The 13,666-nt window shown below is 36.0% G+C and overlaps 1 protein-coding gene across 2 annotated transcripts; it reads left to right on the plus strand.

Moving 5' to 3' along the window:
• The first annotated feature begins 2,806 nt into the window (after positions 1 to 2,806).
• nrsn1 (neurensin 1) lies at positions 2,807 to 11,664 on the plus strand. Of its 2 annotated transcripts, none has more exons than XM_079240259.1 (6): positions 2,807 to 2,921; positions 5,877 to 5,991; positions 6,299 to 6,391; positions 6,530 to 6,648; positions 8,785 to 8,972; positions 9,100 to 11,664. In XM_079240259.1, the coding sequence occupies exons 2-6, from the start codon at positions 5,893 to 5,895 to the stop codon at positions 9,201 to 9,203; spliced, it is 603 nt and encodes a 200-aa protein (XP_079096385.1). In that variant the 5' UTR covers positions 2,807 to 2,921; positions 5,877 to 5,892; the 3' UTR covers positions 9,204 to 11,664. The 2 variants fall into 2 exon arrangements, with proteins under 2 accessions (XP_079096385.1, XP_079096386.1); XM_079240260.1 differs by having other exon boundaries at positions 2,808 to 2,921; positions 5,880 to 5,991.
• Positions 11,665 to 13,666: the final 2,002 nt, after the last annotated feature.

Below are 13,666 nucleotides of genomic sequence, written 5' to 3' on the forward strand. Positions count from 1 at the left end.
CCCAGTCACTTTCAGATCACTCACACTTCTAAGAATAAACAGTAAGTTTGTGCCAAAATGCACTTGTCCGCTCTGTGGCCAGGGCTTCATTTTGCTCTGCTAGACTGTGTCAACCCTCTGAACATATTTTCCCTGCAGGCTTAACTGTCCTCTCTACTCTTTTTGGCCAAATTTAACAGCTAAGTTCTTCCGTCTTTGAATATTTTGGCTACAGACTTCTGATCCAGTAAAATTATATAGTGTTTAACAACATTAAAAAAAAAAAAAAAAAAAAATCATTGCTGATTAATGTTGCCAAAGTACAATTGGAATGTTGTTTTTACATTATGATTTCCAAATTAAATGAAATTAATTTTAGTCTCATGGGAAATAAAGGCCTGATTATCCAAACTTCTCAAATTTCTCATATTGCAAAAGGAATCTTATATAGTGGAGTAAGAAAGTGGCTGATTTCCAGAGGTATAAAGTCTCAGATCAAACTTGTTTCCCTCAGCGTTTCAGACAGCCTACTTTAAATGTTGGTTTCTCCTGCAACAATAAATCCAGCAAGACCATTCACTGCAGACTTAATGGCTGTATTTACTGGTCAGGCTGCGTGAAACACTGCCAGAGCATCCTGTAAACTGCTGCTCTACATTAAAAGCAATAATGTAATGAGATTAAAACCTAAACTAAAGTTTAGTTTCCATTTTAAACTCGTGATTTATTCAAATAACAAACTTTTAAAAAAATGCTACACAAACTGTAAAAAGTAAAAACACTTATCTGCATTCCTCATATCTGTGGGCTGCTGTGTAGCCATCCATACTTTAAAACATTGTTTCATAGACTGGATTGCATTTTACAAAAGCCAAACTACCTTGTTTAAGTTTACATTAAATGATATTTACTGTTGAGTATATACAGGAACTATACACCACCATCAGAACCCACAATGGGAAATGGGAGAAAAAAAGTTAGCTTATACTGTTTAAAGTTATTTCACATTATTTTCTTAAAGATTATCACAAACATTGCAAATTTGGAATAAAGCAGAGCCTGATCGGCCCATTGTGGCTCATCAATCTGAGCAGACTTTTTTAGACCACATCCATGACAAACTCTGTGCACAACCACTATAAAAGTTTTCACCTGTCAAAAATAGGTCACGGGAAAATGTCCGGAGTGTGACATTAAGTAAATAAAATCTCACTTCAAAATAAAACAAAGTTAAACTGAAAAGAAAACTTAAGTCAAGAAATTCAAAAAGCTTACTATATCTGGGGAAACAGAATAATGTTTCAAGTGATTTTATTCATCTGTTGTTGTAAAAATCAACCATGAATATGACTGATTAGGTGGAAGAAAATGTGGAATTTGGCTTGCTCTATAATGACTAACAGAAACACATATGAACTAACACCAACAAGGGAAACTACATGAACACAGATTTGAAGATAAAGTGAAGTGAATATTATCTTACAACATATCCTTGCATCGCATCACATTGCACATACACATACACATATTAGCCTATGTGAAGAAGTTTTTAGACAAAACATTTTAATTAAAATAAAGAACAAATTTTTGAAGACAACATGCTCAGAAAGGAAAAGGGTGTCTCACTTACTTTTAAATGTGAGGGTTTAAAAAAAATGGTTATACCTTTAGGATTATATTGGAACCAGTTATGTGTGATACTAAGTACTTCATTCATTCATTTTCTGAACCAGCTTAATCCAAGTAAGGGTCATGGGGGAGCTGGAGCCTATCCCAGCAGCCTTCGGGTGAGAGGCAGGGTACACCATGTACAGGTCGCCAGTCTATCGCAGGGCACTAAGTACTTTTTAAAGTAAAAAATGTTTTTATTTAATAATCAAAATTCTGCATTTCACAACATAAGGATGTGGATGAAAAAAGCATGGCTTTCAAGACAGGGTACTAATCCTGAATGCACCTTTGAAATTCACAAATGACTTCTGAGGTACAAACTGAGTGCTTGCCATGACTCATACAGTCCTCCTGGTTTAAATTTAATCAGAAACCAAAAGAGACAACATAAAAGCAAACTGTGATTGATTGATCTATCTATCTATCTATCTATCTATCTATCTATCTATCTATCTATCTATCTATCTATCTATCTATCTATCTATCTGTCTGTCTGTCTGTCTATCTATCTGTGTCAAACTTTAAAACCATCATTCAAGCATAAGAATTTAGTTAAACTCTTCTTATAAAGTTCATTTAAGTTGTTGTCGTGACTCTTATGTCACTGATGAGGAAACTGAGTCATTGAATGGGAAACTTCTTCTCATTCTATATTGATCAGGAATGTCAAATCGTGATGGGTATTTGATTTTTTAAAGCCATGCATTCTTTAAGAAGAGCACAGAGATGATGACTAAGAGTGTACGTCATCCAGAGCCAAAAATAGACTCTCCCAAATGTGACTGGAATCCTCGAAAGTGGCACATGGGTTCAGCATCATTCTGCAGCTCAGCCCAAGATTCACTTTTGTTTCTGTCACTTTTTTTTCTGAAAAAATATCTATCTATCTATCTATCTATCTATCTATCTATCTATCTATCTATCTATCTATCTATCTATCTATCTATCTATCTATCTATCTATCTATCTATCTATCTATCTATCTGTCTGTCTGTCTGTCTGTCTGTCTGTCTATCTGTCTGTCTGTCTATTTCATACTCTCAGTCATTTATGAATGACACTGGTTGTTATCCCCTAACCCTCCCCTCCTGGTTATTTATACTCGCCTATGAATCATATGTTGTCATGGCTGTCACGCCTGCGCAGTAGACAGTGTGAAAATGTGAATCGTCGATGGAAAGTAGGGGAGGGAGAGCGTGGTGACTTTAGAGTGATGGGACCCAGCTGAGGAAACAGCACCGAGTGATCACTCTCCGAGCTGGTAATGACAGGTAAATATTTGTATTTTTAATCATTGCTGTTTATGTATTTTTACTTAACGTACTGGTTCAGTGAAGTAGCTACTGATGCTGAGTTGGATTGTTGCTTTTGCAAACAGGCAGTCGGGAATTGTGTGTGTGCCCCTCAGCGGTGTCATGTCTGAACATCGTAGCAGATCATCTTGCACATCTGGACGAAGCTTGTTTGCATTTTGGGAATACCGCCATGCAAATACTGATTTAAACTTCACGTTATTATATTGTGCAACATAATTCCTTTGCAAGCATGTCTCGGGTCTAAAATAAACTTACCCCCCCCCCCCCCCCCCCCCCCCCCGTTGTAACAACGCTTGTCGTGTGTGTGTGTGTGTGTGTGTGTGTGTGTGTGTGTGTGTGTGTGTGTGTGTGCCAGAGTAGGGGGTTGGGAGGGCAAATGGATGAGGTTGGTTGTCAAGCTGGCGTCACATTTTACGTCTGTGTGTTCCTGTTGGGCTGAGAGCTGGATGACGATAATGGCGTTCAGCACCAAGAGCAGCTCCAGGCTCAGCTGTTCCTCTGTTATGGTGGAAGCACGATGTAAATTTGACTTAGATAATCAGAGCCCATAAGCTAAATTAATTAGCTAAACTAATTAATCTCTTCTCTAAAGCTGGGGGTATAATGTCTTACGAACAGCTTCTTGAGGATATTGTACCTCCATCAGAAGATAAGGAAACGTGTGAAGCAGATGGGTTATTTCTGCCTAAATCCAAATGCGTTTTCAGTTTCATTTCCATAGCATTGTTTGATGCACAACTCTATATATTTTTTAACAAGCTTTCAATCAATAAACCAGTTGCAGCTGCATTTCTTTTTATGGCATGCATGGCGCTGTTTTGCGCATTTTTAGGTTGTGGTACAGACAGCTTTTTTCTGAATCTGGGAGGAGAGGGATGTTCACTACAGTCCTCAGATGGCAGAAATTAAGTAGTAATTTGATTAACCATTGTAGCAAGGAACATTGTGCCCCAGTTTAATTAAGCATTGTACTGGTCACACTCCTTTATGACCTGACTGGTTTTTACTGACTGGTCTGTATTTGTGTTTAATGATTCAAAGAGGTGGGACACTGATGTGTTTTGGTGTAACCACCAATGCCTTTAGAACAATGGTACATAACTTAGCCATATTAGGTACAGTGCATGCTTGTGGATTATGCATTTCTTGTAAAGAAAAAACAGCAACTCTAGGGATGTTTAGTTGGGAAGGAAAGGGTTGTGGAAAAAAAAGCTTCTCACATTGCACAACTTGTGTCAATAAATTGATTTTTATTGTTTGCTCTCATAATCTTATGGTTGTGAAAATGATTCTATAATTTCATATTAGTCAGAGTTCAGGCCAGATAATAGCCTGGAGGAAGTGTGTAACCACTTTACTGTATGTAATAACACATTATCCATTAGATGTTGTTTTTTTTGTTTTTGTTTTTTTTTTTTAAATTTACATGCAGGAACTTACCAGATGTAGCAGATATTTAATAACAGATTTTGCTTTAATAAGAGCTCTTTCGTCCATCTGTTGTAGAGTTTTGTAAGAACACAGCTTTGTTTTATAACTATTGTAAAAATTCAATTCAATTCAGCTTTATTTGCATAGCGACACTTCATAACAATGTTGTCACAGTGCACTTTACATACACAAATCAACATAGACATTATTTCAAGCCAATTCATACATATTCTATAATAGAAACCAACTGATTGCATCAAATCATGACTTCAATCCAATCCCCCATCCCCCCTAAAAAAAACTAGTGGGTGTGAACTGTAACAAAAATAGCATGAACGTTTGCACACATTTGTGCTTATCTATGTTTAAGGAATAAAGAAAGCTGTTAAACTTTTGTGGCAGCTGTTTAAGCATAGAAACATTATCATTATATAACCTCAAAGCACACATAATACAATATGACATCAAAAAAATTAAATGTAATGTTAACTTTGCACTCTCAACTCAATAAATGATAACTTATGCATCCTAAGTTTACAAATCATCTCACTATGTGATGTTTATCTACAACATGTCATCACTCCATTATTACATCATTCTATATAGTCAGTGTAGAAACATAAGACGCTTCTGGCTGAAGATGAGAATTCAGTTTCTACCATGTAACATTCATACTTCCTCATACAAAGTATTAGCCTTGCAATAACTTAAATATTCAATCATGTTTAACAAAGAATTGTGACACTGCTATGTTTTGTGGACAGCATACCTACTACAGGGCTTCTAGACAAATAGCAATGCACCTCATGTAATATTTCATCTTTATTACACAGCACACAGCTTCTTGTAATGGAATCATTGCAACCTTGATAACACTGAGGTCAAACTAATCTTTAAACATAATTCTGCATACAATAACATTACTTAAAATAAAGACTAATTATAAATTGGACTAAATATATTCTAAAGCTTATTCCTCTTTTTACTTAGCTGCAGTTGTCAAGCTTTGTGACTATCATGCTGACAAAACTTGTAAGCAGTCATTCAAACATCTGCCACATTACTCACCAACATTTACAGTAGTTCTTATCATATTTTGAGTAGTATATTTATTTTGTAGTGAGAAAAAAAAAACAAACAATGTTGGTAAACATTTTCATGGTGGATTTTGCAACAGAGAAAGTAATTCTGTGCTTGTCAGTGCTCTGTGTCGCTGAAAGAACACTGAATGTAAATATGCAGAAGGCTCAACTTGATTCCTAAGAGCAGACAAAAATGCTTTAATCTAAATGTACTCTGACACCATGCCTTCAGAGCAGTGTTACATAACTTGACTGTGTGTGAGGTGTGTGTTTGTGGACATGAATGTATTCATGAATTGTGTATGCTTGTATGTGGCATAGCTGAACACAGCCTATGTTACTGCATTCTCACAGGATGCATGCGTCCATTTACGCTGTTTGTGTGTGTGTTTTCAAGTAGACAGGTGTGAAGGATGACTTCATGCTCAGAGATCTGTGGGTCAGAATATGGTGAGCAAACTCAAGCCAGTGGAAATTGCCAGCAGTATGGAGTCCGCTCCTACTTACACCAGGTAGCGATGCAGACGCACACGGAAAATATTGTTCGAATGTGTTTTTCAAATAGAATAATCCTGATTTAAGTCATACTCATTAAATAACTATACAGACAGTTTGTTGTTGTTATTGTTGTCATCGGGATTGTATCGGACCAGTCTCAAATTTAGTTTCACCTCATGTTTTTAAAGTGTGAAGTAACAATAAAAAAATCCTTAAATCCTATAAGCACTGAGATGTTATGCAGGCTTCAGTTTACATATTTTAACACCAACAACTATTTAACTTTTTTAAAAAATAATTTCACTGTTTAATTCCTTGCAGTTTTATGAGGAGTGCACAGGTTCAATATGGGAACGCGATGAAGATTTTCAGATTCAGAGATCGCCTAGCAGGTGGAGCTCTTTACTCTGGAAGGTGAGGGCAAACTCAAGCTTTCCTAAACAAATCACCATCTTACATACTGTAATGCTAACAGTCAAATCTATGACAAAAGTAACTCCCAAAGCAATATTTATGTATGAATTATTCACTGACAAATTTCTTTCCATGCAGGTCTGTCTTGCGTTTGGTACCCTGATCTTATTGGCTGGCTTCATTGTTGTGTTGGTGGGTTATGCAACTCCAGCTAAGATTGAAGCATTTGGAGAAGATGATCTCCTCTTTGTCGACAGGTATGACGACAGTACGATAAATTAACAAAAAGAAATTAATGTCATTTTTATTATTGTATCACAGCTGCACTAAAGGCTAACAATTACATCTACAAGCACAATATATATTTTTTTTCATTGAATTTATTCTACAGCTGAATTTAACAATAAAATGATATAATTTAAACATGTTATATAGTGGCTGTGTATAGGAATGGGAAAATCAATTTATAAAACAGAAATCCTTCTATGCTTTATTACTAAGCAAAATCATGTGGAAAAAACATGGTATGTACACTCTGTCTATTCTAAGGTTTTATGTATCAGAAAGAAAAATTACTCTGGTCCTAACTTTATAACAAAATCTTAAAACTGAGTTATTACAAACTTTGATGAAACACTTTAAATATTACACTCTGAGACTGTTTATTTATTAAAAAATATAACGCTTGTTCAGTGTAAAATAAAAAAAACAAATGAAAAAAAAATACAAACAAGCTAATATTGCATAGCTCAGTAATTAATGGAACCAAAATTTGCAGCAATAACTTGAAAACATCATAAGTGTGATGGTTTCAGTCAAGCACATCCCTGAGGAGCAACATTGCTTCATTTTATTTGAGACAGATGTTTAAGCACAGCTCTCTTAAAGGTACAGTGTGTAACAAATACTGACAATTATAGGTAGAAATGGGCCAAATATTGACTTCAAATATCAAGCACAGTTGTAAATGAACGGTAGCTGTCAGTGGCCAAAATTCTTCCAGACATAAACATCTTTTCGTCTGTGAAGGATCTAGTGGCCTCAGGTGCAGCAATGACTGAACTACAGGTTACGTTTTTAAAATTGTCTGCATATACAGCTTTCTTTAATGTACTTTTTAAGACATTACGTATCACAAATAGTATTCTAACAAAGAGATCTCCAACCCTGGTCCTCAAGGACCACCATCTGCAGCAATTACATGTTTCCCTGCTGCAACACATAGAAATAAATGGATCTCTGACAAGTCTGCTACCAATCCATCAATCTTAGACAGGTGCTTTGAAGCAGGGCCTTTTTCCTGGTTTTATTTAACTACATGACCTCAGTAAGATTAGAAATCTCTTTTTAAAGCATGACCTACTAAGAAAGTAGCTCAAACACAGAGGAGGACCAGAGTTGTTCTCACTTATCACAGTATTCTCACTTCACACAGTTTGTCCATTCAGAGACACCATAGTTAAAGTAGTGGCATAAACATTGCAGCTTTCAGGTTGGTAGGCCTGCAGCAATTACAAATGACTTTGTGTAAGCTAATAGAAACAGAATAGGTATTTTGGTGAAGTGATTTGATATTCATAGAAACACAGTTTTTAATTTTGTTACACATTCTACCTTTTTTAGGTCACTCAGATCAGAGCAACTGCATCAACTCAGTTTTATTCCTTTAAGGCCATTTTGTTTGTTGTTGTGTTTGCGCTCACTGTCCTCTTACACAACCTTAAATTTGGTCGAACTTTAGTTTTGGGATTGCCTCACATTTGACTCCAGAATATTTTTGTATTTGGAGAAGTTCATGGTCGACTGAAATAAATAATAATCATGCCAAGTCACGCATGCAGAGTCTGACATTTGGCTTTTTAAAAAAAACATACAAACAGTTTCTTGTATCACTGCACAACCTGACTAGGATGAAATTCTTTGTGCATCCACTGCTGGCAAGACTGGCAACTGTCCTGACTGTATAGTTCACTTATTAATCATCTTTCCCACTGCAGAGAGACGGACAACAAATTATTGGGAATTAGTATTATAACCCTAAAAATTCTTCCTTTGGGATTATTGGTGATGTCTTACTTCTCTGACATGATGTCAAGACGGAAATCAATTTTTTATAAAGATACCCACAGTTGTTAATACGCAATTAATCAAGTGAATGAAACAATGCAAGGACAAAAAAAAATCATTTGGCGTTACACATTGGAATTTGCACTCATCAAATTTTAACACGTTTGGATCTTTTTTTATTATTTTAAAAAGACAAGCCCTTTTTGACTCTATGCTCTTTTTAACTTTAACTGAAAATACCAATGTTCACCCTAAAATTAGACCTGAAGATGCTGATATTAAATTGTATGAAAGACTAATGAATTCACTGTCCTGTTTTTGAACAGCCATGCAGTCAGTTTCAACCGTGCACTGGATGTTTGTAAGCTGACCGGCGCTGTGCTGTTCTGTGTGGGCGGCACCTCCATGGCTGTCGGCCTTCTACTGTCTGCTTTTGCCAAAAGCTACTCCAAAGAGGAACTGTATCTACAGCAGAAGTTTAAGGAACGGTTGGCAGATCTGCATTCAACTGTTGGTAAGGTGGCTTCCACCACTTTTCTTCAACTCCACGCGATGAAATGACCTTTTTACATAAATCTTCCATGCAATAAGAGCGATGTCGTGTGTGAAAACTTGTCTACAAATGACTGATTATCTTGCAGGTACCCCAATAATGAGAGCACCGACCCCTGGAGAGGGAAAGGTGCCTGTCACTCTATCTAAAGTGCAGAATATTCAGCCTGGGACTGCAAACACAGAGCCCTGATCGATGCTCAAATGAAGGCATAAAGAGAAGTTTGAATGAAAATTGATCAGCTTGCAGGTTCTGTATGTGTGTGTGTGTGAGAGAGAGTGTGTATGTGTGTCAGTTTACCTGAGCAGTTTCTCTTTTTGAAAGGTCAGCTTACATGACTGATAGTATTGATTCCTCATCTTCAGTTTTTTTGACGTTAGCTTGATTTTAAGAAGTTAGCATAGCTGAACAAAGTTTTATAGTCATCACTTGAATGACACTTACTCATCTTGCAGAACAGGTGTAGCCTAACTCAGAAAACCAGAAAACAAAACACGGAAGCAAATTCAAAGGCTGAATTCAATTTTAGCACTTTTTCCAAGCAGGAAGGTGTTTTTGCTGGAGGTGAAGCGCAGCAGATAAAGAGTTGTTTCCAGTCACTGGTGAGGATCAAAACTGGCACTGAGTCCACCAATCATTTCCTACGCCTCAAATGAAAATCAGAGTATGAATGTTTGTATGTTCAACAATCCTCCTTTGTGAATTGTGCATGCACTGATGTTCAGCTAAACTTTTCATCCAAAGACTGACAACGACAGCTGTGAACTTGAACGAGTTTTAGAAGTTGTAGAATAGCCGTTTAGTGTATGACTCCTCCTTGTTTGTGCAGTTTGCATGAGACAACAAGCTCGGAGTCTTAAAAGATAGTTTGCTAAAGGTTCACTGTGTCAGATCGGATTAGACGTGAAGATGAATTGGAGAAGAACTTAATGGCAGATTTCACATTGACATTTTCTTCTGTCTTATTAAGTCTCTGACCTTGTTTCCTTCAGTAAACATTTAGGTGGGATCAATAGATGAAGCAGACAGGACATACAGAACAGGACGAGTGTGGGAGATTATAAGAAATGACAAGGCAGTCATGCCATCTGCTCCTTCCATAAATATGACCAGCTTAGATACAATTAGACACCTTCTTCTTTAACTCATTTTAATATTTTTTTCTTCCTTTTTTTTAAATTGAGACACAAGTATCCACACAAGCAGGCACATTTTCTACAATCATGAATTCAAATGTGATCATGATTAAGTGCTACTTGTGGAAACCGCGACAGAAAAAAGGCTGCACCAAGAGAGACAAAACAACCAAACAGCAAAACATGTTACATAACAGGCATATGATGAGAACGCTTTCAGCTGCTGTCTGAGGAGCAGCCTCACATTTGACAGCACTAATGATCGAGCTGTCAGGATCCAGAGATGCTTAATGACATCCTTCCTGCTCTTAAGCAGAAAACTTGAAGTTACAGAGGTACACTTAGCCAAACATAACAACACACAATACAACTTATATAATAAAATATATAATCATTGGAGCATATAAAGTCTGTATTTGCTTTTGTGCTGTTTCTAAGTTAGCTTTTATTTCATTTCATTAAGCACAACAAAACTGTAATGTTTATGTTTTTCTGCTCTTTGTATTTAATACCATGTCTCCATGCGTTATGAAGCTATTTCTAAATAATCCTCACACTATTAACTGTGTTTATTTAGTTCTTTCTTTTGTTTTATCTATTGCATTGTGTGCACATAAATGCATCTTATGTAATAAAACACAATATACTGTACTGTACTTGGTAAAACAATGTTTAAATAGAAGTAGCCAGTGCAATAGAGCCACAAGTACTTTTTTTTTTTTTTTTTTTTTACAGTAATGCTGCAAACTAAGCTTCGTTATCAGATTAGAGCAAATGGTCTGCAGGGTATTTATTGTTTAAAAATGTTATGTTGCTGTGCTGGCCACATAAGTTCATGTGAGATGACCTTTTAATATTTTTCCCACAAACTCCATCCTCCTGTCTTTGTCATTTCAGTTTGAAGGTTTGTTGATTTTTTTAACCATGTGAACTCACAAACAAAAGAAAAAAATAAGCTAAAGTGATGAAAACCCTTAAAATATGATAATAGGAAGTTTAATTACTGAGCTGTGGAAAAAAAAAAAGCCAAGCTGTTAACAAGACATGGACAGGCTCTACAGTACAAAGAGAATTTTAGTCACTGATCACTGATTGTGTTGATTTAATTTAATGCCGTTTCACTCTGCATTAGAATTTCATCACAAAATCAGGTGTTGTTTTCTGCTCTGAGTTTTTTTCTCTTATATATATTGTTTCCTTTAATTCTTGCTTTATTTTTATCCTGATGTAACTGCTGATCCTGAGTTAAAATAAAAAGTACTGTGCTCATCAGAAATTGGATTAAGAAAAAAACACACAAAAGTGTCTATATACAGTATGTCTATTTTTAAAAGAACATAATAAAAACGAAATCTCCACAGCTCAAATGGTGTGAAAATTGTATTCATTAATTCATAATTTAGAGAAAGCAAATTCTGTTGAAATCAAATTAATTCAGCTCTGTTCAGTTTTATTTTACTATAGATTTGCTTTACAGTAGATTTACAGTAGATTACTCTACAACTGAAAAAAGGAACTTCTTTGTACAGAACAGGGGTGTCCAAAAGTTGGTCCTTGAGGGTCGCTGTGCTGCAGCTTTTTGATGTATCCCTGTTCCAACACACCTGCTTCCGTTAAATGGATCCAACAGCCAATAAAGTTCTGCATAATGAGATATTTAAGTTAGGTGTGTTGGAGCAGGGAAACATGGAAAACCTGTAGGAGAAGGACTAGAGATGGACAGATAGAACCATCCTTTAGCTGGGGTGGCCATCCGCATCAAATGGATGGAAGGGAGAGGACAAAATGGAGGGAAAAACCAAAACAATAGTAAATTCTATTGTGTGGGTTAAAAAAAAAACCAACGATGCATGAAGCATTCATCTTCATCATGGAAAACCCCCAGCATGGACATTTTTAAGATGAACCTCAGAGGTAGATGGGGTGTCTGTCCCCTCACCCTAAACTGGGACCTGGTTTCAGAGAATCTTGATGTGTTGCAAGGCTTTTTTTTTATTTTTAATTCTGGAAAATCTAAAAACCACAATACGGCCTACAATTTGAGAGTGAAGTGGTTTAATGGGAAAATGTGGACCTGTGAGATCTATAGGAAAAGACCTTAATATAGTTTGGTCATAAAATATGGACAGTAAAGAAAAAGACATTTTATTTTATTCTGCAGCCAATGAAAGTTTAAAAAAAAATATTTATTACATTTTACAAATTACAAAAGGTGAAATTATCTATAGCAAATAAAAGCATACAAACACAGTCATGCTGTATATCTGTAATTGTATACCATTTAATCAATTAACAATAATGGATATCAGGCAATCCTGAATATTTATTGGTTGTCTCTGTCTTTTATTTAGGACTTATACTGAACACTTCTTTTGAAAAACCTCAGTAAATATACTCAACTGTCAGTCAGCTTGTATGTTCATAAAAATGCATTTCTATCTTTAAATATTCAGCATGCATTTTCTCTCTGCACTGAAAAGACCAAGAAAAACTCCAATAATAAGATTAATGCAACCAAAGGCGTGCATTCCCAGCATTCTGTAGTGTTCCACCACCCTTCATTACATTTTGCAGAATTATAATCAATCAAGGGAGAGTACTATTCAACACCTTGTTAACACACTCCCCCCACACACAATAACACACACACAGCAGGTGGAAGAGATAAGACAAAATTGATGGTGACTCTAGAAATAGCATCTTGAGCATCATCACCTCAACCAGTCAGGCCTCGTGACTCACACCCGCTCCTTCCCCCCTCTCCTTTGCTTTGCTGTGTCTCTTGCTCGTCACTTCCTCCTTCTTCCACACCCTCCCTTTCACCCATGTTCTCTATGTCTCATGGGATGGTGACTCAAACGCACTGACTGCATAAATCTCAATTTGAACGGCTGCAAGGATGAGAGGGCAGCGAGGCCATCATCGACAGCAAATTAGATCAGCTTTCACTACTGTTTTCTGCCTGTGGAGGCAGTTTATTGTGGTTTTTTGCAACTGTGTTTTTGGGTAAAAAAAAAAATGGAAAAAAATGTTTATATACTGAATGAAAGACAGACTGTTTTTGCAAATAAGTTTTTTTCTCTGCAAGTATTAAAAAAAGTCCAACAATCTGATTAAGGTAATGATATTTGGATGTGCATGCTGTGTTAGAATACATCTCCTTTTCCATAATCTGGGCTGTACTATCAAAAACAAATTAAATACAGCACAAAAAAAGTCAATGGATCTATCACAGAAAGTGCTTTAAGACCTGATCTACAAAAGCTATAAAGTTAAAATAAGACATAATAAATAAATATTTTTTCAAACTTTTCTTTCGGGCCACATTTGAATTTTTATCTCTATGTTTCTAATAACCAAATAAATTTAAAAAGACTGCAGTATAGCTCAGAGATATAGATATTTATTATTGACTGTCTTTGGTAAATAATAGAACTTGTACACATGCAGTCGCTTATAAATGCATCTACTTCTGTGAGATTCTTGAGTTGTCTTGCATACGATGCTCGTTTAACATGT

Source organism: Telmatherina bonti (assembly GCF_933228915.1).
Source record: "Telmatherina bonti genome assembly, chromosome: 5".
Classification (NCBI taxonomy): Eukaryota; Metazoa; Chordata; class Actinopteri; order Atheriniformes; family Telmatherinidae; genus Telmatherina; species Telmatherina bonti.

What these genes read in the sequence shown, in the direction of transcription:
- nrsn1 (XM_079240259.1), top strand. Translation starts at nt 5,893, where the DNA reads ATGACTTCATGCTCAGAGATCTGTGGGTCAGAATATGGTGAGCAAACT. An exon ending in TCCGCTCCTACTTACACCAG is followed by an intron (nt 5,992 to 6,298) that starts GTAGCGATGCAG and finishes AATTCCTTGCAG; the next exon opens with TTTTATGAGGAGTGCACAGG. An exon ending in GGAGCTCTTTACTCTGGAAG is followed by an intron (nt 6,392 to 6,529) that starts GTGAGGGCAAAC and finishes CTTTCCATGCAG; the next exon opens with GTCTGTCTTGCGTTTGGTAC.